Raw genomic sequence first — 27,861 nt, forward strand, 5'->3', positions numbered from 1 at the left:
TGGACTGAAGAGCACTGCTTTAAAGGGCCAATGAGCAATTGAAACAATATCAAGGCGTTCTTCCAGCCACTGTTTGGGTAAAAAGCTGAGGGTTGGGGCTGGAGATGTGTAACCACTCTCAAATTCATAGACCGAGCTATGGATACAAGGACTGATCCTACATGATATCAAAATGATCATTTTAACAATGTTTTGAGGCTATACAGTGCTTGTTTACATTTACTTTGTACAACAAACTTATATTTTGGGTTCTGATTGGGTATGTCAGTTAAACTATGGCATTGAGGCATTTATAAGTTAAGATTCAATGGGTACACCCAAAAATGGATGTAGAAACTGATGATTGCCCTTTTTTTTAAGTCAACCAAGATCTGTTTGAGCAAGCCGAGGCACAGAATCACTTATCTTGATCACATAACTAGTCATTTGAAATGCAAGGTGTTTAGATCAGTGACTGCACAATATGACTGCAATGTAATCAGTCCCAAACATGTTTTTGTTCATGTCCCAGCATGCAGCAGAACTGGAACAGAAGCAGAATGAGACGGAGAATAAGAAGCTGCTGGGAGAGGTGGTAAAGTACAGTAACGTCATCCAGGTAAAAGCCAACGACAGACAACTCCCTCTTATCTGAGGCTATATCTCTGTTTGCGTTGTGCCAGGAACCTTGTGTTTGTTTTCACTTGGTCACCAAGGCTGCCTTTCTGTTTGTAGTCTGGCCTCTAGTGCCTCACATTGCCATTGAGGCAATTTGTCAGCTTAAATGATGAATGGCACAGAGTAATTTAAGCTTGTATCATTTTCAATATTCAATTTAATGCAGGTTTGTTCTGTGTGGTTTCCCAAGGTTTGTGGCCTCTGTGGTTTAAACAGCCGTATTAAAATAAGTGTTTTGGTCAGGTCCAGTCTTTTGCTGTTAAAAGATAAAGCTTTTTTCATGTTTTAATCTGTATGCTTCGTTCATGCTAAAGCCAATATTTAAATTACCTGTCTTGAAATGGGAAACTTTTTGAATGATTTTGAATTGGTGAAATGAAATGATGAACTTGCCCTACATCTTACTTTAATAAAAAAAAAAGAGTACCAATTTCTTTCGGTAACTGTTTCCTAGCAATAAAGAAATGTGATTGGTTAAGATTGGAGTTAGGTGTTGGGGTGGGATTCGAACCATGGACCTTGTGTAACATGTGTCCTTGTGAATCGGCCCCCTTTATTTTCCCCACAGCTTCTGCATATAAAGAGTAACAAGTACTTGACGGTGAACAAGCGTCTGCCAGCGCTGCTGGAGAAGAACGCCATGCGTGTGTCTCTGGACCCAGCTGGCAATGAGGGCTCCTGGTTCTACATCCAGCCCTTCTGGAAACTCCGCAGCGAGGGGGATAACGTAGGTACCCCTTTTTAGTGCTGATCTTGGTTCAAGGCCCCCCTATCTATATAATCCTATTAATTATTATTTGAAAGGCAAAACTGATTCTAGATCAGCACTTTTACTGAGCTGCTTTATGAAAAGGGGCCCTGACCTGACTCGCTACAGGCCAGTGCTTTGAATGTACCCTGTAAATAGGGCCAGGAGTTTTTCCCGAACATGTGACCCGGCGATGAAAACTCCTAGCCCTATTTACTATAGATATGTTATGGTAAACCAAACCTCATGATGAACCTCAGTATTGTTCATAATTATTTAAAGTTTTTAGGGGCCGTCTTAGTATTGAACATTTCCTATTTTAATTAGATTGGTATTATGTTCAAGTAATGTCTAATCCTTCTGAAATAACTTGATTGGTTTTCTCCTTTCCTTTTGCTTTAGCATCCTATGGTGGAAGGTATTCTTCTTGTTTGTAGTGCATGGTGTGTGTGTGTTAGGCCATGAGACTTGCTGTGAAAGCATGTTAGCACTAGCCTTGCATGTAGTCATTGAGCATTGAAAACCGTAAGTACGTGAGTGCATTTCCACTAGTCTTCTACAATTTGCCATTTTTTCTCCCTTAAAGGGCCATTACATCACTTTTCAACCTCATATTCATAATCTCCGGTACCAAACCAGTGTCTATATATGTGAAAGCGGCACTTTTCTATGATCTGTGGTTAAAAAGATTACATCACAGAGTGATTTTTCTAAACCTGCAACGGGTTTCTAGCCCAAGGGAGGGGATTTTCTTGTTCCCCACGTCACCGGGAATATCATAGTGTATTTTAACTTTTAACTTTTAATTTTTTTTCTACAAAACATAGAAATGTGCAGTTTTCCATGACACTCTTATTGTGCTGGAGATAATGAAAATTAGGTTGAAAAGTGGTGGAGTTGCCCTTTAACTGTTATTGACTAACATTATCTGGAAGTTTTAGATTACAGCAATGCTATAGATAGATTGATACATTACATTACACATACAAAGTATGTGGACACCTGCTCGTAGAACATCTCATTCCAAATTCATGGGCGTTAATATGGAGTTGGTCCCCCCTTTTCTGCTATAGCAGCCTCCACTCCTCTAGGAATGCTTTCCACTAGTTGTTGGAACATTGCTGCAGGGAGTTGCTTCCATTCAGCCACAAGAGCATTAGTGAGGTCAGGCACGGATGTTGGGTGATTAGGCCTGGCTCACAGTCGGCGTTCCAATTTATCCCAATGAATAGGGGTTGAGAGGAAAAGGAAAAGTTGGAGGAACAGAATCATCTAGAATGTCATTGTATGCTTTAATGTTAAGATCACTGGAACTAATGGGCCTAGTCCGAACCATGGAAAAACAGCCCCAGGGCCTCCCGGTTGGCGCAGCTGCATCACAGCGCTAGCTGTGCCACCAGAGACTCTGGGTTCGCGCCCAGGCTCTGTCGCAGCCGGCCGCGACCGGGAAGTCCGTGGGGCGACGCACAATTGGCAGAGCGTCATCCGGGTTAGGGAGGGTTTGGCCGGTAGGGATATCCTTGTCTCATCGCGCACTAGCGACTCCTGTGGCGGGCCGGGCGCAGTGCACGCTAACCAGGCCGCCAGGTGCACGATGTTTCTTCCGACACATTGGTGCGGCTGGCTTCCAGGTTGGATGCGCGCTGTGTTAAGAAGCAGTGCGGCTTGGTTGGGTTGTGTATTGGAGGACGCATGACTTTCAACCTTCGTCTCTCCCGAGCCGTACGGGAGTTGTAGCGATGAGACAAGATAGTAACTACTAACAATTGGATACCATGAAATTGGGGGTAAAAAAACCAACAACAAAAACCAGCCCCAGACCATTATTCTCCCTCCACCAAACTTGACAGTTGACGCTATGTATTTGGGCAGGTAGTGTTCTCCTGGCGTCCTCCAAACATTGATTTGTCTGGCAGAAGGTGAAAAATGATTCATCGCTCCAGACAATGCGTTTCCACTGCTCCAGAGTCCAATGGCATCAAGCTTTACACCACTCCAGCTGTTGCGCATGTGTGCGGATGCTCGGCCATGGAAACCCATTTTATTAAGCTCCAGAGTAGCAGTTATTATGCTGACGTTGCTTCAAGAGGCAGTTTGGAGCTCGGCAGTGAGTGTTGCAACCAAGGGCAGGCCATTTTTATGCGCTGTGTGCTTCATCACTGGGTGGTCCTGTTCTGTAAGCTTGTGTGGCCTACAACTTTTAGGCCTAGCCGTTGTTTCTCCTAGACGTTTCCACTTCACAACAACAGCACTTCCATTTGACCGGGGCAGCTCTAGCAGGGCAGAAATGTGATGAACTGACTTGTTTGAGCTCTTCAATAAGGCCATTCTACTGCCAATGTTTGTCTATTGAGATTGCATGGCTGTGCTAAATTTGTATACAGCTGTCAGCAACGGGTGTGGTTGAATTAGCCGAATCTACAAATTTGAAGGGGTGTCAACATACTTTTGTATGTAAAGTGTACATAGATTCTACGTCATTATTGGAAAGGGTGCCTTTAAGTACAATTCTTCTCCTGTCCATTTTTGTCAATTTACATTCTGTTTATTGAGATATGTGTTTTGAATGTAGCGTACAGTTTGAATGTAGAGTACAGTTTGAATGTAGAGTACAGTTTGAATGTAGAGTACAGTTTGAATGTAGAGTACAGTTTGAATGTAGAGTACAGTTTGAATGTAGAGTACAGTTTGAATGTAGAGTACAGTTTGAATGTAGAGTACAGTTTGAGACTTTGGTGCACACAGGACAGTACACTGCATTCAGCGTTTCACACTACCACACACATGGCTGTATGAGTGAATGAATGTCTATACACTATAAACCCTCGACATGCTTCACTTCCTTCATTTGACCATGGTTTGTGATCATCTACTATTGAAAATGATACACAGAATAAGCCCACTCACTCTATTTGCATTGTTGTGGGGAATGCTTGTCTCTAGATGGATAGTTGCCCTTTGCATGGGACAAGTTGTGACTGTGGACCTTTGCTGTTTGATGTGTCTCATACCTCTGTCCCATTGTCCTGTGATAGGTCCCATAGGCATCTGCTCATTTGTATTTCTTTTCTACTCTCACTCTACTCTACTTGTAATCATGTATGTGCTAGTGTCTGACCTGCTGTGGTTGGTCCCTAGGTGGTGGTGGGAGACAAAGTGGTCCTGATGCCCGTGAACGCAGGGCAGCCTCTCCACGCCAGCAACATTGAGCTGCTAGACAACCCTGGCTGCAAGGAGGTAAGATCCATGAAACAATTTGATTGGAGCTACAGTATAGCACTTACGATATTAAAATGGAAAACCAGTGCAGGAGGATGATGGCCATGTTGTCTGTCCCAGCCTGCTATCTCCAACAATTCCTGCATTTTTATTTTTAATTGTAAATATTTGTATCCCTTCCTCCCCAATTTCGTGGTATCCAATTGGTAGTTAGTCTTGTCTCATCGCTGCAACTCCCGTGCGGACTTGGGAGAGGCGAAGGTCGCGAGCCGTGCGTCCTCCGAAACCCAACCAAGCCACACTGCTTCTTGACACAATGCCCACTTAACCCAGAAGCCAGCCGCACCAATGTGTTGGAGGAAACACCGAACACCTGGCGACCGTGTCAGCGTGCACTGCGCCTGGCCCACCATAGGAGTTGCTAGTGCGCGATGCGACAAGGACATCCCTGCCGGCCAAACCCTCCCCTAACCCGGACCCTAACCCATTGGTCTCCCGGTCGCGGCCGACTGTGACTGAGCCTGGACTCGAACCCAGAATCTCTAGTGGCACAGCTAGCTTTGCAATGCAGTGCCTTAGACCACTGTGCCACTCGGTTTGTCTTTTTAAGTGCATGAGATGCGAGTGGTAGTGGTTCGAATCCAGGCATGTTTTTGTTTAGGCATGTCTTTATTTTCTATCCTTATCCTAACCCTTACCTTACCTACTTGCTAGTATTCCTGAACCTACTGTAAACTTACCCTAACCACTCGCTAGCATGCCATAGCCTAACCTTATCCTAACCTTTAACCATAACGACTTGCTAACGCACCCATATCATAACATGCGTTTGGAAACCTACCAGGTTGCAGTAGGTATTCAGGTCCTTAAGAATCTTGTCTAGTGGTAGTGCGACAGACTACAGTCCATACATACCCCCTGGCGATGGGGTTACAGATGCCACCTCTGACCTGTCTTTCTCTATCGGTCTCCCTCTCTACCTTTCGACTATCGCTGTCCATAAAAATAGTCCCTTCATGGTTGCAGAACTGACATTGTTGCAGGTTAACCATCTTAGGCTCTGAAAAGACGTGTATAATTCAGGTATAGTCATGACAGTCCGTTGGTCTTCTCTGCTCCTCTCCTTGGTTTTTCTGTAGGTGAACGCTGTGAACTGCAACACCAGCTGGAAGGTCACTCTGTTCATGAAGTTCAGTGACTACAGAGAGGACGTCCTCAAAGGAGTCAGTGTTTTATCTTACCTCTTCTACATGCTGTCCGCCTAATGTCCTTCAGTGCAGACAGAGGGTTGTATGGAAATGTTGTTGATGGGGGGGCTCTTCGTCGTAGGTGAAATAATTAATGCTGTCACATCCACATTTGAAAGTACAATTTTTTTTAATGCTTCACAAATAGTTATTATGGCATCATGATTATAATAATTAAATTATATGAATTTATGCTCAGTTGATAACTCAAATCAAGTGTTACTTTAAAGTATTTATTTAGTTTCTTAGCCCAAACAGCTAAACCATGTTGTCGTCTCTCAGGGTGATGTGGTGCGTCTGTTCCACGCTGAACAAGAGAAGTTCTTGACATGTGACGAATACAGGAATCAGCAGCACATCTTCCTCAGGACCACCCTGAGACAGTCTGCCACCTCTGCCACCAGCTCCAAAGCACTCTGGGAAATAGAGGTACCTACTGCACTATTTGCCTACTGCAATGGTTCCGTCCCAGTTCTCCCAGTGTTCACCCGTGCACTCCTCCCCACACATGTATTGGTGTGGGTTAGTTTCCACCATATTTCTTACACCAGTCCTTTGCCTTTTAATTTGAACAAAGTCAAGTGAACAAGTGTATACTTAGAACTGAGGATTGGGACGGAGCTAGACGCACTTTCTCTGCTCAGATTTTAGCTCCTGATTTTGTAGAACTAGTGGAAAAACCTGTTTTGATTAGGAAATTCCCCAGAGGGAGATTAAACAAGTGTCTTCCTCGTAAACAAATACATTACCTCATACTATGATGTTATTAATGGAGCTGAGTGATGTTGAGAACTCTTTCTTCGTTGATCAGTGTGTTTTTAAATGTGTTTCTCTCTATGTCAGGTTGTGCACTACGACCCCTGCAGAGGGGGTGCCGGCCAATGGAACAGCCTGTTTCGCTTCAAACACCTGGCCACTGGAAACTACCTGGCTGCAGAGGTAGGCTGTTACCTTCTCCCCTCTTCTCTCTCTTTGACTGTGTGTCAAATGGTTGTCGTGGTTATCGGTTGTTTTTTCATTGTGTTTTGACTCTGCTGCTCAATTTGAATACCGTTCATTTAAATACTCTATCCATGAATTACTAATCTTGTACAGTAATACAGGATGTTGTTCACTTTCATAGCTTTTTTCATTTGCAAAAACCCACAATATAATACATTCCATGCAAGATAATACTTATCTTATCACATGATGGAACATTTTTTACTAAAATGTGCAATTAATAACTCATGTTTGAGTGTTTTCTGACTTGACTGATTGCCAATGTGTGGGTGTTTTCCACTCCGGTTAACATCCTGTAACTGTTGGTTAATCCCTACTTTACATAAAACTGAGAGAAATGCCAACAGACCACAATGCAGCTTTCTGTGTAGACTACTGTCTCTGTACTCTCTCTGTTGTCTCTTATGTCAGTCCTCTCTCTGTGGTCAGGCTGTAAGGGTGCTGGTCTAGAATCAGGTATTCCCTGTCCATATAATCCTATTAATTATGATCTAAAAGTAAACACTGATCCTATATCAGCTCTGAGATTCTTTGAATACTGTGTGCTTTAGCTAACCCTACTGATTACTCATGTATGGCATGAAAACTATATAGTCCTAGGAGTTGGGATTTGGCTAGGCCTCTAGCTACAGACTGTTTCTGTGCATTATACATCTACGATCAGGCTTGTAGTGAGCAGATGTTGATGTTCCAGACGTGCTGCAGATGGCAGTGTTCCCATTTTTATGGCCTAGTGATGGGTGTTCCGAGTCTTTATGGTGAACCGGGTAGTTTGGCTACGTTCACCTAAAATGAGCCGTTCATTTGGTTCCTAAACGGCTCATTGTTCAGTAGTGCTTAGAAAAAAACTGACAAATTTCACATTTCCTACCATTATGTCAGAATGTGAAATGTGAGTTCAAATACATTTTACCTGACGAAATTAGATTACTGCGAAATCACTGCAAAATTGAGCATGAACCGATTGTTCCTGCAGTGAAAAATGACCATCTTCAGAGAATGTTTTTATCACTTATCTATAATCGTTGAGCTCAAAAGCAGGATGCCAATCAAGGAGCGAAATGAACAGCTCTTTCACAGATGCGATTCGGTTCCCTGAGTTCATGAAAAAGATCTGTTCAAAAAGAGCTTAGTTCGCAAGCGACCCATCACCATTATGGCCCTCTCTCTCTAATCTCCTTCATTGTGCTGTACAGGTGCAGCACTGCAAGGAGAATTTCCCGAAGGAGATAATAAAGTGAATCAAATCTGTCAACTTAATCACAATCAACAAACGGTTCATCTAGAATAGTTTCTCAGACAATATTGGGAAGAGTGTGGGGTGTGAATAGTTGGCTGTGAGGAAAATGTTACCGTTGATGAAGAAAGTGATTGACTGAATGACTTTCTTGTCTTTCTATAGATTAACCCTGATTTCCGGGATGAAAGTGTGGCATCTAAAGCAGAGGTGAATCAGGTTAGTGAAACACTGGTTTTAGTCTGGACCTCATACCATGTGGTTGAAATCAGTGGAAATATCTATGAGTATTCTGGTGTGTGGGGTGTTTAACAATGCATGACCATGGTCTCTTAGATGAGATTCTAACAGTACTGCGTAAAGGGTAGATCAAAAGCTTAGGGAACTGTGCATCCTCTGTTTCTGCCAAGAGAGCAACTTTGTGGGTGTGTTTCTATGCATTCATAGAGGGAGTGTACCTGTCAAACCCCGGGCCTCCTGCTGGGCCCTCTTGTTCTCTCACACCACCTCAAACTCCTATTACGCAATACCTTTTCCTCTCTTACACTCACTAGCAAGAACAGACTCATCTGCTCACATGCAAACTCTTTCTTCCCTTCTGTCCTCTCTCTTTTTATCTTTCTCTCTTTCTCACATGCACGCGCACACATACTCACAACCAGGGGTTGGAACCAAAATGATTTTCCAATCGTATCGTTCTGAACAGAACCCCCTTTTTTTGTTCCGTTCTACAGTTCCGAGCAGAAAAAAAAGTATTGGTTAATATCATTCCTTTTTCAGCCTTTTTTTTTTGCTCATTAAATGACTTCACCAATCAGTGTGGATGGAGCAGGCAAGCTAGTTGTTTACAGGCGTGATAGGCTACACTTGTCTGTCCATGGCACAAGATGCTACTGACATTTTGCAGGTGGTGAGAGGGTTGAAGAGGAGGCTTGAAGCGCTGGACATCTTGTTATGATATGCATTATATAATGATGTCCACATAATTATACCTAGGAGGAGTGGCTTCTATGGATGAACTTTTACATTTCCTTTGAGCTAGCTATTTTTGTAGTTAATAAGTGAAACTTGATAACTAGGCCTATAGGATCCTTAACTAGCATTGAAGAAATGTATCCATTCTTCTCTATCTAATTAAAAGTATTCTCCCGATCTTCTGAATTAGGCTTGTAACGTCAGTACAGTAGCCTATGATTCGAAGGGGACAAGGGGCAGGTTGCCTAAACATGCGTTCACACACTGGCAAAGATCTTTAAAGATCTTTAACTTGCAGACAGACACTGGAATATGTTTCTGAGTGACAGAGTGAGGACTTTGCATAAGCGCTTTGTTATTGTTTTTGTGGGACTAGAAAGTAATGCCTGGAACGTTATTAACCGGTACCCACGCTTTTAAAATAACTGTCCTATTCTGGTATAGTATGGATTACTTTAATTCCAGGTTCCATTTCGGTTCCTTCAAAACGTTATTTTCCGTATTTCTGTTCTTTTCCAACCCCTGTACCCAATGTAGACAATACAGACTTTCCTCCTATTACCGACCTTCTGCATTGGTATTCTGCCTCCGCTCACACAAGAACACCAACTCGTCTCAGACACTCAGTGGGCCCCTTATATAACGTCTGAGTGTGGGGGTGCTCTTTGAGAGAGCGAGATAGAGGAGGGGAGACAGACGTGCTGTCTGCTCTGCTGTTATGTACTGCTGGATGGTGTGAGTCACCCAGAGGAGAGGAGGTGATAAGGCACAGGGGTGGCTCAGAGGAGCTCTTTCCCATTGACATGCATAGAGCACAGCGGTTAACCCTCCCAGGACTGGCCTGTTATCTGTCTGCAGCATCCACACAGTGCAATCCAAACCTCATCCACTATCTCATTGTAATAATGTAAGCTGCCAATTTATTCAATTTTCTTTTTTACAGCCCTTTGAATCTGTGGCACAGATTGACATTAGCATTGAGAATGCTTTAGGTGCAAGAACTTTGGTATCCATCTTTGTGTGTCTGTTGTCTGTCTGCAGACCGAGACAGATACAGCGTACTCCAAGAGGAAGCGTCAGGCTGCAGAGAAGATAGCCTGCACCCTGGTGTCTGTGCCCCATGGCAACGACATCGCCTCTTTGTTTGAGCTGGATGCCACCACGCTGCAGATGGCAGACTGTCTGGTGCCCAGGTCAGACAATGGCCCCTAAAACACATTTAAAAATATCTAAAACACTGTATACATTTAAAGGACTCTTGGAAGAGATCTCGAAAACATCCTAAGAAACAATATACACACTCAACTAGTGCAAAGAGATGTGTTTTTTGAGGTGGGTTAGAACTAGGTTGAATATTTTCCTATTGAAAACTACATCTCCGTACAACGTCCCACAGTTCGTTCTTGATTTGATGTTTCTCATGCTTGATAGTATTTCTCTCTAGAGAAACGGAGCATTGAGCTCACAAAAAAAAAATAGTAATTGACCCTACGAAATTTCAGTTAATCGCTCAGCACTACTCAAAACACACCTCAAACACACTGTGCCTTCCCTCAGGAACTCGTACGTACGGCTGAGACACCTATGTACCAACACCTGGGTGAGCAGCACCAACTTCCCCATCGACGCTGAGGAGGAGCGCCCCGTCATGCTCAAGGTCCAATACTACACCCCTGCTGTTTAAGTTCCACTTATGATATTGTGCTTATCACAATGTAGTCAACCTTTTCCCCAAAAACTTTTCAACATTGTAATTTACTATTAGACATAGGTTTGATTCTGGTGTTTGGAGGGATTGAGTCTATAAGCCTACAGTACATGAGTTGTTCATTTCATACTGAATTCCCTCTACCCACAGATTGGCACGTGCCCTACGAAGGAGGACAAGGAGGCATTTGCTATTGTCTCTGTACCCCTGTTTGAGGTCCGAGACCTGGACTTTGCCAACGATGCCAACAAGGTCCTGGAGTCGACCGTGAAGAAGCTGCAGTATGGCAACATTGCTCAGAACGAGAGGAGGTACAGCACAGTCCTGCTGACACAACCAAAACATCCTGGCTGTGTCTGGAAATGTCACTTGCCAGCAAATCCTTGCTTCCTCCTTACTTGTTTTTTAAAATTCCTTGCTCCTCTCTCAAAGTGCATTTGAGGAGGTGGTCGAGGGAGCCAATTTTTTTATTTTACCTTTATTTAACTAGTCAAGTCAGTTAAGAGTCAGTCAAATGGAGGAAACCAGGACAAAGAAAGCAAGGATTTGACGGCCAGTAACGTTGTTAGTGCAGTGCAATTGAAAAGCTCCTGAGTAAAATACAACGTGATAGAGTCTGTATCGGAGCTACATTATGTCCCCTAGTGACACAGCCAACAGGGTTACATTGTTTATTTGGTCAATACTATTTAATTCAATCTGTTTTCAATTAGTATTTTTATTGCATGTATTCATTTCCTCATTCTCTGTGGAATCTCTGTGTCTGCAATAACTGTCTCAGGCAGATAATGTGTTCTGTGTAATTAACTCATGTTCTTTTGCGGGCCCGTGTTTCCCAGGTTTGTGACCAAGCTGTTGGAGGACCTGATCTTCTTTGTGTGCGAGGTCCCCAACAACGGTCAGGATGTGCTGTCTGTGGTCATCTCCAACCCCAACAGGGAAAGGCAGAAACTAATGAGGGAACAGAACATTCTAGCCCAGGTCAGCTCACTCATACACACACTCTCCCAGAATATCACCTAAAGGAGTATCTAAAGGAGTATCCTCTAGCTTTAGTCTTGAGTCTGATTCTGCTTTGGCTGGTTTCTGTGCTGTCTGTCATTGTCATAACAAATATGTTGGGTAATGATGACAGAAGCTTTTTGTATCTTACAAACACTGTTAAATTGAGCTACAAGTGTGCATATTTATTTTGACTTCATAGACGTATTGGCTAACGCAGAAGCAGACTGGCACCCAAGCTAGAAGTTGAATTCCACTGTGATTTATTAGAGTGCAGAGAGCAGGCTCCCTCTGAACACAGTAATTGAAGGGATTAATAATTCAAGTAAATTCTGCCTAAGGCTGTGCTAATAGCATTGTCATAGCATTGTTAGTAGTAATGATGCTGGCAGTGGTAGTTACTGTGATTAGGGATGATATGGACAACAAAATAATCAGAATCATCAACAAGTAATTTTGTCTGTCTCTGATCTCTTCTGCTGTCTGCTTTCTCCAGATTTTTGGTATTCTGAAGGCTCCATTCACGGACCAGGGGGAGGGTCCCATGCTGAAGCTGGAGGACTTGGGGGACCAGCGCTACGCTCCCTTTAAGTACATGCTGCAGCTGTGCTACCGGGTGCTGCGCCACTCCCAACAGGACTACCGCAAGAACCAGGCTAGTAGCACTGAGCTTTGTCCAACTCGCAACCCTGACTCTATCTTGGTCAATAATATCAATAACTGTATGTTATATAATTAAGCAATTTGGCCTGAGGGGGTGTGGTATATGGCCAATATATCACAGCTAAGGGCTGTGTCCAGGCACTCTGTGATGCGTCGTGCCTAAGAACAGCCTTTAGCTGTGGTATACTGGCTATATACCATAACCCCCCCGAGGTGCCTTATTGCTATTATAAACTGGTTACCATCATTAGAGCAGCAAAAATAAATATTTTGTCATACCCGTGGTATACGGTCTGATATACCACGACTGTCAGCCAATCAGCATTCAGGGCTCGAACCACCCAGTTTATAATATAAGCTTATATGTAGGCAGTCGTGTTTGGGAATGATGAAGATCCATTGTATGCTGGTTGAAGTATCTCAAGTTCATATACACAACCCAGATGTATTCCTATAATGGTATCCATTTCGACTAACTGGTCTCCTTCTGCCCTCCAGGAGTACATAGCCAAGAAGTTTTCCATCATGCAGTCTCAGATCGGTTATGAGATCCTGGCGGAGGACACAATTACAGCTCTGCTCCACAACAACCGCAAGCTGCTGGAGAAACACATCACAGCCAAGGAGATCGAGACCTTCGTCAAACTGCTGCGACGCAACCGAGAGCCCAGGTCAGGACAGAGCAGAGCAGGGAGGAGGAATGAATACTATACCTAACACACATTATAAACTGGATGGTTCAAGCCCTGAAAGCCGTGGTATATCAGACCGTATATCACGGATATGACAAAATATATATTTGTACTGTTCTGATTATGTTGGTAACCAGTTTATAATAGTAATAAGGCACCTCGGGGGTATATGGCCAATATGCCACAGCTAAGGGCTGTATCCAGGCACTCTGCGTTTCGTCGTGCTAAGAACAGTCCTTACCCGTGATATATTGGCCATATACCATACCATAATTATAATTATAACATGCATATGACACACCCCCACATACATTTGATCCACAAATAGATATGCACACTGGGGCTATAAAGCACAATGTGCCACACAAACAAAAAACTTATGTATATTACAGTATATTTGTGTTGCCTATGATTGTTAGGTATTGGTAAGCAACTCTACTGGGTTCAACGTCTTTGAGCATATTTAGTCCAATACGTTTGGTTGTCCTCTTCTGTCCAATCAGGTTCCTGGACTATCTGTCAGACCTGTGTGTGTCCAATAAGACGGCCATTCCAGTGACACAGGAGCTTATCTGTAAATTCATGTTGAACTCCGCCAATGCTGACATCCTCATCCAGACCAAGTGAGTCTCACGCACACATATATATATATATACACACACACACACACACACACACACACACACGCCTGTGCGCTCTACCTAACACTGGTGGCCAGGTTTTCAGATTGGGGACTGATGTTTGACCTGGTTGTGCTATACACTAGAAGTTCACAATCACATAAGCTGGTATATCTGTGTAAGAAGGCACCGCATGGGTGAATGTCATTAAGCTGGTGTATGCAGATGTGCAAAGAGAAGTAGCAGATCTTGTGTGTGGTAGTGTATACGTGGGTGTGTGGTTGAGCTCCAGAGTGAAGAATGAATGCTTCCATTTCCTTCTCTCCTTCTCCTCCTCCTTTTCCTCCCACCCAGGCTAATCCCCAACACAGAGACATCCCTGGAGTCGTCCTTGCTGCTGGAGGACACAGAGGAGGAGGAGGTGTGGCTCTACTGGATCGACAGCCACAAGGAGCCGCACGGCAAGTCCATCCGCCACCTTGCCCAGGACGCCAAGGGCAACCACAAGCTGGACAGTGACATCATCACCTACTACAGGTACTAGACAGCTGCTGCGGCAAGGTGTTCTGGGGGTCTTTATTGGACTCTATGGCGAAACATTGGTTCGCCAATTTATTGATGTATCGAGTGTCCAACTTAGTTTCGGGTCCGTTAGGCAACAGTCCACCTTGTGTCTTCAGCTTAACTACCAAACATTTCACGTCATATTTCTATGACACACCTATGACACCTATCTTCCGTGTATTTTCTCTCCCCCTTCCCCATTCACCCTCCAGATACCAGCTCAACCTTTTTGCCAAGATGTGTCTGGACCGCCAGTACCTGGCCATCAACCGGTTGTCCAGCCAGCTGCCCGTGGAACTGATCCTGCGCTGCATGTTTGACGACTGCCTGCCCTACAACCTGAGGGCCTCTTTCTGCCGCCTCATGCTGCACATGCACGTGGACCGCGAGCCCCAGGAGGCCGTGGTGGCTGTGCGCTACGCCCGCCTCTGGACCGAGATCCCCTCCAAGATCACCATCCACGAGTGAGTGGTGGTGGGTGGGGTGGGGGGGTGGGGGGGGGGGGTGGGGGGTTGTTTATGTGGCTTTGGGATCTGTGGATGTGACAATAGCATACTGTATCTGTAACTGGCACACCACATGAAAGGAAACAGCCTCTGGTTAGAGATTTATCACAGATGAATTGCATCTTCAGTTTGCTGCATGTTTCATGCATCTAGGTAGCGAGAACACTTTATTTTCTCTAGAGAAACATTGCAGTCAGATTTTCTAGGCTGAAGGTCTATTTCACAGCTTTAAACAACTGATTGAATTGCTTTGTTAATTAGTTCCTCATGTAGAGATTGCATAGTTGCTGTGCTATATAATAACGGTCTCCATAGGTATGAGTATGAGTTCAGAGACACCTCCAGAGAGGAGATGAAGAGGAAGTTTGCCCCCACCATGGAGTTTGTAGAGGAATACCTCAAAGACGTGGTCAGCCAACCCTTTCCCTTCGGAGACAAAGAGAAGAATGAATTGACTCTGGAGGTAAAAACACACAACTATTTGTAATTGGTTGTTATCCATTCCAAACTATGGATATAGATGTCATGGAAATTCTTACACAGGGACACTCTAAGTCGATCTTAAATGAATCAATGTTTGTCAGTGCGCTGGAGAGGTTCCAACCAACTCAGTGCACCATAGTACACATGTCAGTCAGAAGCTCTGCCTGGGCAGTACACGGACAAGTTATATTTGCATGATTTAGCATAATTAATTAATCATTGATGTTTTGTTTCATTCATGTGACTGACCAATACTGGTTCATAACATGTGACAGACCAATAACTCACAAGGCTTCTTCTCTCTAAGCTGAGACCTTGAAACTGAGATCTTTTATTCTTACAACAAGGTCTGGGCGTACTGCCAAATTGCAGATACTGATAGTTGAGGATTCGTTCAATCAGTCACTTGCATGAACACAGAAATTGGTTATTAGAACAGCACATGAATAGAACACACAATTTTTATTACAATTTTCACAAGACATACAATATAACATCACAAACACAATAATACAACCTTACAACAATCATTCTCCCATCTCACCCAGTGGTTACCCCCCCCCCCCGCCCAACACAAAGAAAGTAACAGACACGATCACTTTCTGATGTTAAAGTTGCATCTAACTCTGGCCTCTGGGGAAATCCTTCTCTCTTCTCTGGTCTTGTAGGTGGTACATCTGGCCCGTAACCTGGTCTACTTTGGCTTCTACAGCTTCAGTGAGCTGCTGCGTCTCACACGTACCCTCCTGGCCATACTGGACTTTGTCCAGCACCCACTCACCTACATGGACAAGCTCAGCAAGAGTCCCGAGGCAGGTGAGTCACACAGAGAATGAATGAATTAACTGATTCAAACATTTTGGTAAATCACAAAACAATGTATTTGTTTACTAAGTTTATTAAGCATACACAGTGCATATAGGCTAATTGATAGATGAGTTTCCAGATCTGAAACTTCAAGAGACGTGGGTTCTGTTCCTCATCTCTTTATTATACTTACTGAAGTCAAAAGTGCTTTTATGTTCTGTGTAGTGTTAATTAGGACACACAGCGTAAAATGTTTTCAAATGTTTTGCAACAGAATATTAGCGTTCCTTATTGGACAAAGCCAGGTAGTTTTGGTTCCTAATGAATACCTCCATGGTCTCCCTGTCCTCCAGGAAACAACGTGTTGCGTACCATCCACGGCGTGGGGGAGATGATGACACAGATGGTGCTGAGTAGAGGGTACGTCCTGCCTCACCACCTCCCCGACATGCCCCCGTCCCTCCAGCACGGAATACAGCCCTTCCTTCTGCCTGACAACGAGGACGTCATGGTCATGGATACCAAGCTCAAAATCATTGAGATCCTACAGGTGAGTGGAGCGCCACCATGTGGTCTGGAGGGCCAGTTACCTGTAACTGTTCTAAAGTAGTGGCTTGAGGCTAGCTGTGGTCTGATTCTCTACACCGGTCTCCAATGCTTTTAAATGCTTAAGGGGAAGTGATCGTGTGTATACTTCTGGGTCAAGGGTAGAGAAATGGAACGCAACCGCTTGTTCTTGAAATCATGAATTGCGTCATAAAATGAGATCCTTGCTAAACTTTTTTTGTGGGGTTGATTACAAGCGATCTCTAAACATAGTTTGGTAACCACTGTTTTAAGGTCTCTGATTTATCACTTTTAGCTTGAATATGAATTTGAGGTATTCGACATTGTGACCCTTTATTTATCGCCTTCTATCTTGTTCTCCCATCAGTTCATCCTGAGTGTGCGGCTGGACTACAGGATCACCTACTTGCTATCCATCTATAAGAAAGAATTTGGGGACAGGAATCTACCAGACAGCTCTATGTCGGTGTCTGAATTCCCTTCCATGTCAGGTAAACTCTACCGTCACATATGGACATCTTGGCCTGGTCTCAGATCTGTTGTACTGTCTTGCCAACTCCTATTTTTTTTATTTCACCTTTATTTAACCAGGTAGGCCAGTTGAGAACAAGTTCTCATTTGCAACTGCGACCTGGCCAAGATAAAGCAAAGCAGTTGAACACATACAACAACACAGTTACACATGGAATAAACAAACATACAGTAGAAAAATCGATATACAGCATGTGCAAATGAGGTAGGATAAGAGAGGTAAGGCAATAAATAGGCCATGGTGGCGAAGTTATTACAATATAGCAATTAAACACTGGAATGGTAGAATGTGCAGAAGATGAATGTGCAAGTAGAGATACTGGGGTGCAAAGGAGTAAGATAAATAAATACAGTATGGGGATGAGGTAGATTGGATGGGCTATTTACAGATGAGCTACAGTGGGGGGGGAAAAGTATTTAGTCAGCCACCAATTGTGCATGTTCTCCCACTTAAAAAGATGAGAGAGGCCTGTAATTTTCATCATAGGTACACTTCAACTATGACAGACAAAATTAGAAAAAAAGAATCCAGAAAATCACATTGTAGGATTTTTAATGAATTTATTTGCAAATCTCCAGCTTTAGTGATCTGTGCAGTTCGATCCAGTCATTGGCAGCAGAGAACTGGAAGGAGAGGCGGCCAAAGGAAGCATTGATTTTGGGAGTGACCAGTGAGATACACCTACTGGAGCGCGTGCTGTTATGGTGACCAATGAGCTGAGATAAGGCAGGGCTTTACCTAGCAGAGACTTGTAGATGACCTGGAGTCACTGGGTTTGGTGACGAGTAATGAAGCGAGGGCCAGCCAACGAGAGCGTACAGGTCGCAGTGGTGGGTACTATATGTGGCTTTGGTGTCAAAACGGATGGCACTGTGATAGACTGCGTCCAATTTGTTGAGTAGACTGTTGGAGGCTATTTTGTAAATGACATCGCCAAAGTCGAGGATCGGTAGGATGGTCAGTTTTACGAGGGTATGTTTGGCAGCATGAGTGAACGATGCTTTGATGCGAAATAGGAAGCCGTTTCTAGATTTAACTTTGGATTGGAGATGTTTAATGTGAGTCTGGAAGGAGAGTTTACAGTCTAACCAGACACTTAGGTATTTATAGTTGTCCACATATTCTAAGTCCGAACCGTCCAGAGTAGTGATGCTGGACGGGCGGGCAGGTGCGTGCAGAGATCGGTTGAAAAGCATACATTTAGTTTTACTTGCATTTAAGAGCAGTTGGAGGCCACGGAAGGAGAGTTGTAATGGCATTGAAGCTCATCTGGAGGTTAGTTAACACAGTGTCCAAAGAAGGGCCAGAAGTATACAGAATTGTGTCATCTGCGTAGAGGTGGATCAAAGAATCGCCAGCAGCAAGAGTGACATCATTGATGTATACAGAGATGAGAGTCGGCCTGAGAATTGAACCCTGCGGCGCCCCATAGAGACTGCCAGAGGTCGGGACAACAGGCACTCCGATATCACATACTGAACTCTATCTGAGTAGTAGTTGGTGAACCAGGCGAGGCAGTCATCTGAGAAACCAAGACTGTTGACTCTGCCAATAAGAATGTGGTGATTGACAGAGTCGAAAGCTTTTGACAGGTCTATGAATACGGCTGCACAGTAATGTCTCTTATCGATGGCGGTTATGATATCGTTTAGGACCTTGAGTGTGGCTGAGGTGCACCCATGACCAGCTCGGAAACCAGATTGCATAGCGGAGAAGGTACGGTGTGATTCGAAATGGTTGGTAATCTGTTAACTTGGCTTTCGAAGACCTTAGGAACGCAGGGTAGAATAGATATAGGTCTGTAGCAGTTTGGGTCTAGAGTGTCTCCCCCTTTGAAGAGGCGGATGACCGCGGCAGCTTTCTAATCTATGGTAATCTCAGACGAGAGGTTGATCAGGCTAGTAATAGGGGTTGCAACAATTTTGGCAGATCATATTAGAAAGAGAGGGCCCAGATTGTCTAGCCCGGCTGATTTGTATGGGTTCAGATTTGCAGCTCTTTCAGAACATCAGCTATCTGGTTTTGGGTGGAGAAGTGGGGGAGGTATGGGCGAGTTGCTGTGGGGAGCGCAGGGCTTTTGACGAGGGTAGGGGTAGCCAGGTGGAAAGCATGGCCAGCTGTAGAAAAATGCCTATTTAAATTCTCAATTATAGTGGATTTTATTGGTTGTAACAGTGTTTCCTAGCCTCAGTGCAGGGGGCAGCTGGGAGGTTTCTTGCTCTTATTCTCCATGGACTTTAGTGTCCCAGAACTTTTTTGAGTTTGTGCTACAGGTTGCAAATTCTGCTTGAAAATACTAGCCTTCGCTTTCCTAACTGCCTGTGTATATTTGTTCCTAACTTCCCTGAAAAGTTGCATATCACGGGACTGTTCGATGCTAATGCAGAATGCTACAGGATGTTTTTGTGCTAGTTGTTATTTTATATATATTTTTTTCACCTTTATTTAACCAGGTAGGCTAGTTGAGAACAAGTTCTCATTTGCAACTGCGACCTGGCCAAGATAAAGCATAGCAGTGTGAACAGACAACACAGAGTTACACATGGAGTAAACAATTAACAAGTCAATAACACAGTAGAAAAAAAGGGGAGTCTATATACATTGTGTGCAAAAGGCATGAGGTAGGCGAATAATTACAATTTTGCAGATTAACACTGGAGTGATAAATGATCAGATGGTCATGTACAGGTAGAGATATTGGTGTGCAAAAGAGCAGAAAAGTAAATAAATAAAAACAGTATGGGGATGAGGTAGGTGAAAATGGGTGGGCTATTTACCAATAGACTATGTACAGCTGCAGCGATCGGTTAGCTGCTCAGATAGCAGATGTTTGGAGTTGGTGAGGGAGATAAAAGTCTCCAACTTCAGCGATTTTTGCAATTCGTTCCAGTCACAGGCAGCAGAGAACTGGAACGAAAGGTGGCCAAATGAGGTGTTGGCTTTAGGGATGATCAGTGAGATACACCTGCTGGAGCGCGTGCTACGGATGGGTGTTGCCATCGTGACCAGTGAACTGAGATAAGGCGGAGCTTTACCTAGCATGGACTTGTAGATGACCTGGAGCCAGTGGGTCTTGCGACGAATATGTAGCGAGGGCCAGCCGACTAGAGCATACAAGTCGCAGTGGTGGGTGGTATAAGGTGCTTTAGTGACAAAACGGATGGCACTGTGATAAACTGCATCCAGTTTGCTGAGTAGAGTGTTGGAAGCAATTTTGTAGATGACATCGCCGAAGTCGAGGATCGGTAAGATAGTCAGTTTTACTAGGGTAAGTTTGGCAGCGTGAGTGAAGGAAGCTTTGTTGCGGAATAGAAAGCCGACTCTTGATTTGATTTTCGATTGGAGATGTTTGATATGAGTCTGGAAGGAGAGTTTACAGTCTAGCCAGACACCTAGGTACTTATAGATGTCCACATATTCAAGGTCTGAACCATCCAGGGTGGTGATGCTGGTCAGGCGTGAGGGTGCAGGCAGCGAACGGTTGAAAAGCATGCATTTGGTTTTACTAGCGTTTAAGAGCAGTTGGAGGCCACGGAAGGAGTGTTGTATGGCATTGAAGCTCGTTTGGAGGTTAGATAGCACAGTGTCCAAGGACGGGCCGGAAGTATATAGAATGGTGTCTTCTGCGTAGAGGTGGATCAGGGAATCGCCTGCAGCAAGAGCAACATCATTGATATATACAGAGAAAAGAGTCGGCCCGAGAATTGAACCCTGTGGCACCCCCATAGAGACTGCCAGAGGACCGGACAGCATGCCCTCCGATTTGACACACTGAACTCTGTCTGCAAAGTAATTGGTGAACCAGGCAAGGCAGTCATCCGAAAAACCGAGGCTACTGAGTCTGCCGATAAGAATATGGTGATTGACAGAGTCGAAAGCCTTGGCAAGGTCGATGAAGACGGCTGCACAGTACTGTCTTTTATCGATGGCGGTTATGATATTGTTTAGTACCTTGAGCGTGGCTGAGGTGCACCCGTGACCGGCTCGGAAACCAGATTGCACAGCGGAGAAGGTACGGTGGGATTCGAGATGGTCAGTGACCTGTTTGTTGACTTGGCTTTCGAAGACCTTAGATAGGCAGGGCAGGATGGATATAGGTCTGTAACAGTTTGGGTCCAGGGTGTCTCCCCCTTTGAAGAGGGGGATGACTGCGGCAGCTTTCCCAATCCTTGGGGATCTCAGACGATATGAAAGAGAGGTTGAACAGGCTGGTAATAGGGGTTGCGACAATGGCGGCGGATAGTTTCAGAAATAGAGGGTCCAGATTGTCAAGCCCAGCTGATTTGTACGGGTCCAGGTTTTGCAGCTCTTTCAGAACATCTGCTGTCTGGATTTGGGTAAAGGAGAACGTGGAGGGGCTTGGGCGAGTAGCTGCGGGGAGGGGCGGGGGGGGGGGCAGTCAGGCCTAGAGAGAACCAAGGGCTATATCTGTTCCTGGTTCTAATTATTTTTGAATCGGCATGCTTATTTAAGATGGTGAGGAAGGCACTTTAAAGAATAACCAGGCATCCTCTACTGACGGGATGAGGTCAATATCCTTCCAGGATACCCGGTCCAGGTTGATTAGAAAGGCCTGCTCGCTGAAGTGTTTTAGGGAGCGTTTGACAGTGATGATGGGTGGTCGTTTGACCGCAGACCCATTACGGATACAGGTAATGAGGCAGTGATCGCCGAGATCTTGGTTGAAAACAGCAGAGGTCTATTTGGTTAGGATGATACCTATGAGGGTGCCCATGTTTACGGATTTGGGTTTGTACCTGGTGGGTTCATTGATAATCTGTGTGAGATTGAGGGCATCAATCTTAGACTATAGGATGGCCGGGGTGTTAAGCATGTCACAGTTTAGGTCACCAAGCAGCACAAGCTCTTTACGATAGATGGGGGGCATAGAATTCACATATGGTGTCCATGGCACAGCTGGGGGCTGAAGGTGGTCTATAGCAAGTGGTAACAGTGAGAGACTTGTTTCTGGAAATATGGATTTTTAAAAGTAGAAGTTCGAATTGTTTGGGTACAAACTTGGATAGTAAGACAGAACTCTGCAGGCTATCTCTGCAGTAGATTGCAACACCGCCCCCTTTGGCAGTTCTATCTTGCCGAAAAATGTTATAGTTAGGGATGACAATTTCAGGGTTTTTGGTGGACTACCTAAGCCAGGTTTCAGACACGGCTAGGACATCCGGGAGGAGGCTTCTAATGTTAACATGCATGAAACCAAGGCTTTTACGGTTACAGAAGTCAACAAATGAGAGCACCTGAGGAGTAGGAGTGGAGCTAGTCACTGCAGGGCCTGGATTAACCTCTACATCACCAGAGTAACAGAGTAGGAGTAGGATGAGGGTATGGCTAAAGACTATCAGGACTGGTCGTTTAGTGCGTTCAGAGCAGAGAGTAAAAGGAGCAGGTTTCTGGGTGAGAGAATAGATTCAAGGCATAATGTACAGACAGAGGTATGGTAGGATGTGAGTACATTTGAGGTAAACCTAGGCATTGAGCAATGATGAGAGAGATTGTCTCTGGAGACGTTTAAACCAGGTGATGTCACCGCATATGTGGGAGGTGGAACTAAATGGTAGGTTAAGGCATATTGAGAGGCTAGAGGATCTACAGTGAAATAAGACAGTAATCACTACCCAGGACCGTAATGGACAAGGCATAAGGATATTAGGGACAGGCATGCATAGCCGGGTGATCAATAGGGGTCCAGTGAGTGGTTGGGCTGGCTGAAGACACAGGCCAGGGTTAGCAAGCTAGCATACCGGGGCTAGCAAGCTAGCAGAAGGGCCTTAGAGGGACGTCTCGATGGAGGAAAGTTTGTTTTGGCCTCCACGTGCGGTGACATCGATAGACCAGTCGAGATGGATTAGTAGGGTTCCTAGGAGGGGTTAAGTCCAATTGGCAAAATAGGTATAGTGGCCCAAGAAATTGGCTGATGGATTTATACAGCTAACAGTCCAATATGCTCTCGACAGCTAGCGGGCTGCGGCTATCGGATGGGCATTCAGGGGTGGTCACGATGTAGAGGCCTGGTTGCAATGGGACCAGGCTAGGAGAATCTAGAGTGTGTCAGTCAATGCCTAAGGGAATCCTGCTGGTTTGTTGATTACTGTTGTAATCAGTTGTTTGAGCTGTGCTGTCACAGGCACTAATTACTTTCTGGACTTGGCTTATTTGGGCTTTCTATAATTGGGTTCAGTGATTCACATTATTTTGTTCAATTTCAGATCCGGACATAGATGAGATAGCAGCCAAAGCAGAGACCATGTTTGCTGGAAGGCAAGTAAACTGTGTGTTGTGTTTACGTATGCATGCATGTGTGTGACGAATGGGGCGCACTGGGGTTTTAGTTCAGAGAAAAGTGCTGTATGTATGCCTATATGTCTGTGTGTCCCATATGGATGGATGGGCACGGTTAATTGAATATCTGAACTGACGTTACTATTCGATTACTTGCGAGACTATTCATTCAAAATATATAAATAATTATAGGCCTATTTTCACAATGAAAAGGATTTGTCTGAATTAAATAAAGTTTTCATGTGACATTGCTACATACAAGTACAGAACCAGTCAAAGGTTTGACACACCTACTCATTCCAAGGTTTGTCTTAATTTTTTAAATTTTATAGCAAGAGCCTAGCCATCTCTTAACCAATTTGGTATTATTTGGACATATGGTTAATAAGAATACGTTTTTCAAAGGTTTTCCTAAATGTCCAAGATCTATCCTGATGGACCTTATGGGTCCTTAAGGCAACTTTGTTCACCATGTGGAAAGATGCCTACATACATTTCAAGTCCCTCGGTCAAACAGGGTTTAAGTGAGACTGTTTACAACAGCGCCACCTATAGGCCAATCAGGACAATTATTTTTGTCTGTGACTCATAGCCTCTTATGCCAAATTAGAGAGAGAGTTAACAATCTTCCCCTGTCCAGCAGCAGCAGTAGCAAATGACTGTCTCTATAGATTTGTGCAGCAAACAACTGTTCTTTAAAAAAAAAAAAGTTTTACAAAAGTTTGTCATGTTATTATTTGAATAGGGAAAGTACTTCAAATGCCCATCTCTATTGTGCCAGTGTTTGTCAAAACACTGTGTATGCCTCCAATGTCTCTTTCTAACCCTGCGTCTGGTGCTTCCAGTTCAGAGTGTAGTGCTGTGGAGCTGGATGACGAAGGGGGTAGGACCTTCCTGAGGGTGCTGATCCACCTCATCATGCAGGACTACCCCCCACTGGTCTCAGGCTCACTGCAGCTCATGTTCAAACACTTCAGCCAGAGAGCAGAGGTCCTACAGGCCTTCAAACAGGTAACAGCACTGTGTGTGTGTGTACACATGTGCTTGTGTCTGATCTCTGTGTGTGTGTGTTTGATCTCACTGTGTGTGTTTCTGTGGACCCTTGCAGGTCCAGTTGCTGGTGTCGGAGCAGGATGTAGAGAACTACAAGCAGATCAAGACAGACCTGGACCAGCTAAGGCTGACAGTGGAGAAGTCTGAACTGTGGGTGGAGAAAAGTGGAGCCTACGGCAGTGAGGACATAGGAGAGAGTCAGGGCAAGGAGCAGACCATGGAGGTACAGCACACTACAGTACACTATACTACAGTACAGTATAGTATGCCCCCTACAGGCCACAGTTGCCACACATCATAGAGGGCTAATGGCTGAGCGAGGGCTGAATCCTTACTCGATAACCAAGTAATTTCTTCAAATCTAAATGTATTTTTGTGTGATTGACAGGAGGCTGGAATCCTGAGCCCAGTACAGGGCGGGGATGTGAAGCCACAGATAGACAGCAACAAAGCCAACAACTACAACATTGTCAAAGAGGTGGGCTGCTATTCTGTCTCCTTGAACTGTGTGTGTGGTATAGGGTTGCAAATTTATGGGTAATTTACCTTCTCTAATTTTGGTAATGAAGAGGTAATCTATTTGGTAATGAACAGGTAATCTATTTAAAAACATTTTTTTTATGTCTGTCCATATTGACCACAAGTTTCTAGTGGATATACCATATGGTTCAAGAGAAAATAGCCAAATTAATGAAATAAGCACCTACAACAAAAATATATTTAATTAACTCTGCATCTCTTCCAAATATTAACTTATTTTCACAACTGCCACCAGTTTGGTACCAAAATATTTACAATGATATGTTGACATAGCAAAATAATATATATACCGTAATTGCTGGACTATTAAGCGCACCTGAATATAAACCGCACCCACTGAATTATAAAAAAAGAAGTATTTTGTACATAAATAAGCCGCACGTGTCTGTAAGCCGCAGGTGCCTACCGGTACATTGAAACAAATTAACTTTACACAGCCTTTAAACGAAACACGGCTTGTAACAAAAATAAATAGGCTTTAACGAAACACGGCTTGTAACACAAATTAATACAGTAGCCTACAAGAAAGTCATTGGTCACTATCTTCCTCCTCCTGTCCACTGAAACCACTGAAGTCATCTCCTTCGGTGTCGGAGTTGAATAGCCTCAGAATTGCTTAATCCGATGTTGGATCGTTTTCATTGTCGCTCTCGTCACTTTCATCCGGAGGTCAAATACCCCGCTGAGCTCATGCTGCCCCTTCAACACGCAGCAGTCCAGCCTTTCGAAACCCGTTGATGATAGTGGATTTTTTGACAATGCTCCACGCTGTCAGGACCCACTGGCAGACTTGACCATAAGATGCTCTTCGCCTGCGGCCCGTTTTAGTGAAGGATTTCTCCCCACTTGTCATCCAAGCCTCCCACTGAACAAGGAGCGCCACCTTAAATGCACGATTTACACTGATGTCGAGTGGCTGCAAATACTTTGGGCCATCTGCTTTTCTTCCCTCTGAAAGCCTTTGTTGTCTTTTTGCACTGAGTCAGTTCCTCACGCTGCTGTTTCCAACATCTTATCATCGACTCATTAAGGCCAAGCTCCCGTGCAGCAGCTCTATTTCCTTTTCCAACAGCCAGATCGATCGCCTTCAACTTGAAAGCTGCATCATATACATTTCTCAGTGTCTTTGCCATGATGAGGGTGACAAAATTATTACCGTAATCAGAATGATGGGAAGTTTGAGCGCGCTCAATTTACGTCACATTATGTGACGGTGCTCAGTTCTTTTTGGCGGCATGAATCTTGTGAAAGCGGGAAAAATCCATAAATTAGCCGCGTCATTGTATAAACCGCGAGGTTCAACACGTGGGAAAAAAGTAGCGGCTTATAGTCCGGAAATTACGGTATTACAGCTGCAATATGTAACTTTTTGGGTGACCTGACCAAATTCACAAAGAAATGTGAGTTATAGATATGTCATTCTCATTGAAAGCAAGTCTAAAAAGCGCCAGATCTGTTCTACTGTATGTGCATCATTTCTATGCTTCCCGTTCTTAAGTTTAATTTTTGCGTCTTTTACTTTTGTACACCAGCTTCAAACAGCTGAAAATACATTTCACAGCAGTTCAGATGGTTCAATGATTATCTAAACTCTTGTTTTGTCACACAAACTGCAATTGGGCTAACTATTTGAAGTTTAGCAACCAGGAATTGGCAGAGAGATTTCAGCATATTGCACCTTTAAACACCAATGCTATTCACAATGTTTGTTGGTTTATATTTAGGGTAATGTTTACAGCTTTAAAAATATATATATTTTAAAATAATCTTATTGGATTATTTTATATATTTTACATGTGAGGCCACACAGGCTGCGTTTAGACAGGCAGATCCATTCTCATCTTCTTTTCACCAATTAGACTTGGAACGTTTCTGGTAATATACCCTCACTTTGCAACCCTAGTGTGGTATAAGCAGCATTATCAATTACAGTCAGTGCAGTCTTTGAAAACACACCATGACGCTGGGATTATTGATTGTCCACTAATAATTTACAGACCGTACGTCGCTGGCCAATGTAGCCATGTTTTATGTGGGCCTGACTTGTAACCTGACTTGCATTTCTTAATTTCTCCTAGGGGATAAATAAAGTTACATTTAATTGAATGTGCTCCAGTAACACTAAATTACAGCAGCTGAAAATGCAAGTGTTTTTAGACTGATTGCTATTGCTGTGTAATGCATGTATTAGTGTCTGATCTGTGTGTGTGTGTGTGTGTGGTCAGTAGATCCTGCTGCGGCTCAGTAAGCAGTGTTACCCCGGTAAAAAGAGTCGTGTGCAGCAGCAGAGGTTACTGAAGAACATGGGCGCTCACACTGTGGTGCTGGACCTGCTCCAGATACCTTATGAGAAGGTGAGCACGTCACATTTAAAGATGTTTTACTCACAAGTGGAAGTAGGTGTCAAACACACAGGAGCCAGTCCATATGGGCTTGTAAAATAAGTGCTTCAGGCGAGGCCCCTCAAAGCCTGACATAAATGTTGTCATTATCCATAACCAGACTTAATTTGATAAAGCTTGACTAGGTAGGTCAGGGCTCTTCAACCCTGTTCCTGGAGAACTACCGTCCTGTAGGTTTTAACTCCAACCCTAATCTAGCTCACCTAAATCTAATATTTAGCTAGTTGATATGCTGAATCTGGTTAGTTACGACTGGGGTTGAAGCGAAACCCTACAGGATGGTAGCTCTCCAGGAACATGGTTGGAGAGTCCACTGCCTTGGTAGCTTTATTTGACCATC

General features: G+C 44.1%; 1 protein-coding gene across 5 annotated transcripts in view; it reads left to right on the forward strand.

Annotated features, from left to right (window-relative positions):
* Positions 1-27,861, forward strand: part of LOC115134115 (inositol 1,4,5-trisphosphate receptor type 2-like) — a 176,590-nt gene that overhangs the window by 22,079 nt on the left and 126,650 nt on the right. For all 5 annotated transcript variants that reach the window (XM_029667775.2, XM_029667772.2, XM_029667773.2 and 2 more), the window contains exons 4-28: positions 512-598; positions 1,226-1,384; positions 4,544-4,642; positions 5,764-5,847; positions 6,154-6,300; positions 6,715-6,810; positions 8,276-8,329; positions 10,127-10,278; positions 10,643-10,742; positions 10,944-11,104; positions 11,633-11,774; positions 12,292-12,450; positions 12,957-13,129; positions 13,654-13,773; positions 14,125-14,307; positions 14,547-14,798; positions 15,156-15,303; positions 15,992-16,139; positions 16,484-16,680; positions 17,065-17,188; positions 23,454-23,505; positions 24,372-24,537; positions 24,635-24,802; positions 24,968-25,057; positions 27,348-27,473. In XM_029667775.2, coding sequence (XP_029523635.1) covers positions 512-598; positions 1,226-1,384; positions 4,544-4,642; positions 5,764-5,847; positions 6,154-6,300; positions 6,715-6,810; positions 8,276-8,329; positions 10,127-10,278; positions 10,643-10,742; positions 10,944-11,104; positions 11,633-11,774; positions 12,292-12,450; positions 12,957-13,129; positions 13,654-13,773; positions 14,125-14,307; positions 14,547-14,798; positions 15,156-15,303; positions 15,992-16,139; positions 16,484-16,680; positions 17,065-17,188; positions 23,454-23,505; positions 24,372-24,537; positions 24,635-24,802; positions 24,968-25,057; positions 27,348-27,473 — 3,387 coding nt within the window. The remainder of the gene's footprint in view (positions 1-511; positions 599-1,225; positions 1,385-4,543; positions 4,643-5,763; positions 5,848-6,153; positions 6,301-6,714; positions 6,811-8,275; positions 8,330-10,126; positions 10,279-10,642; positions 10,743-10,943; positions 11,105-11,632; positions 11,775-12,291; positions 12,451-12,956; positions 13,130-13,653; positions 13,774-14,124; positions 14,308-14,546; positions 14,799-15,155; positions 15,304-15,991; positions 16,140-16,483; positions 16,681-17,064; positions 17,189-23,453; positions 23,506-24,371; positions 24,538-24,634; positions 24,803-24,967; positions 25,058-27,347; positions 27,474-27,861) is intronic.

This window comes from Oncorhynchus nerka, linkage group LG9a (assembly GCF_034236695.1).
Source record: "Oncorhynchus nerka isolate Pitt River linkage group LG9a, Oner_Uvic_2.0, whole genome shotgun sequence".
NCBI lineage: Eukaryota > Metazoa > Chordata > Actinopteri > Salmoniformes > Salmonidae > Oncorhynchus > Oncorhynchus nerka.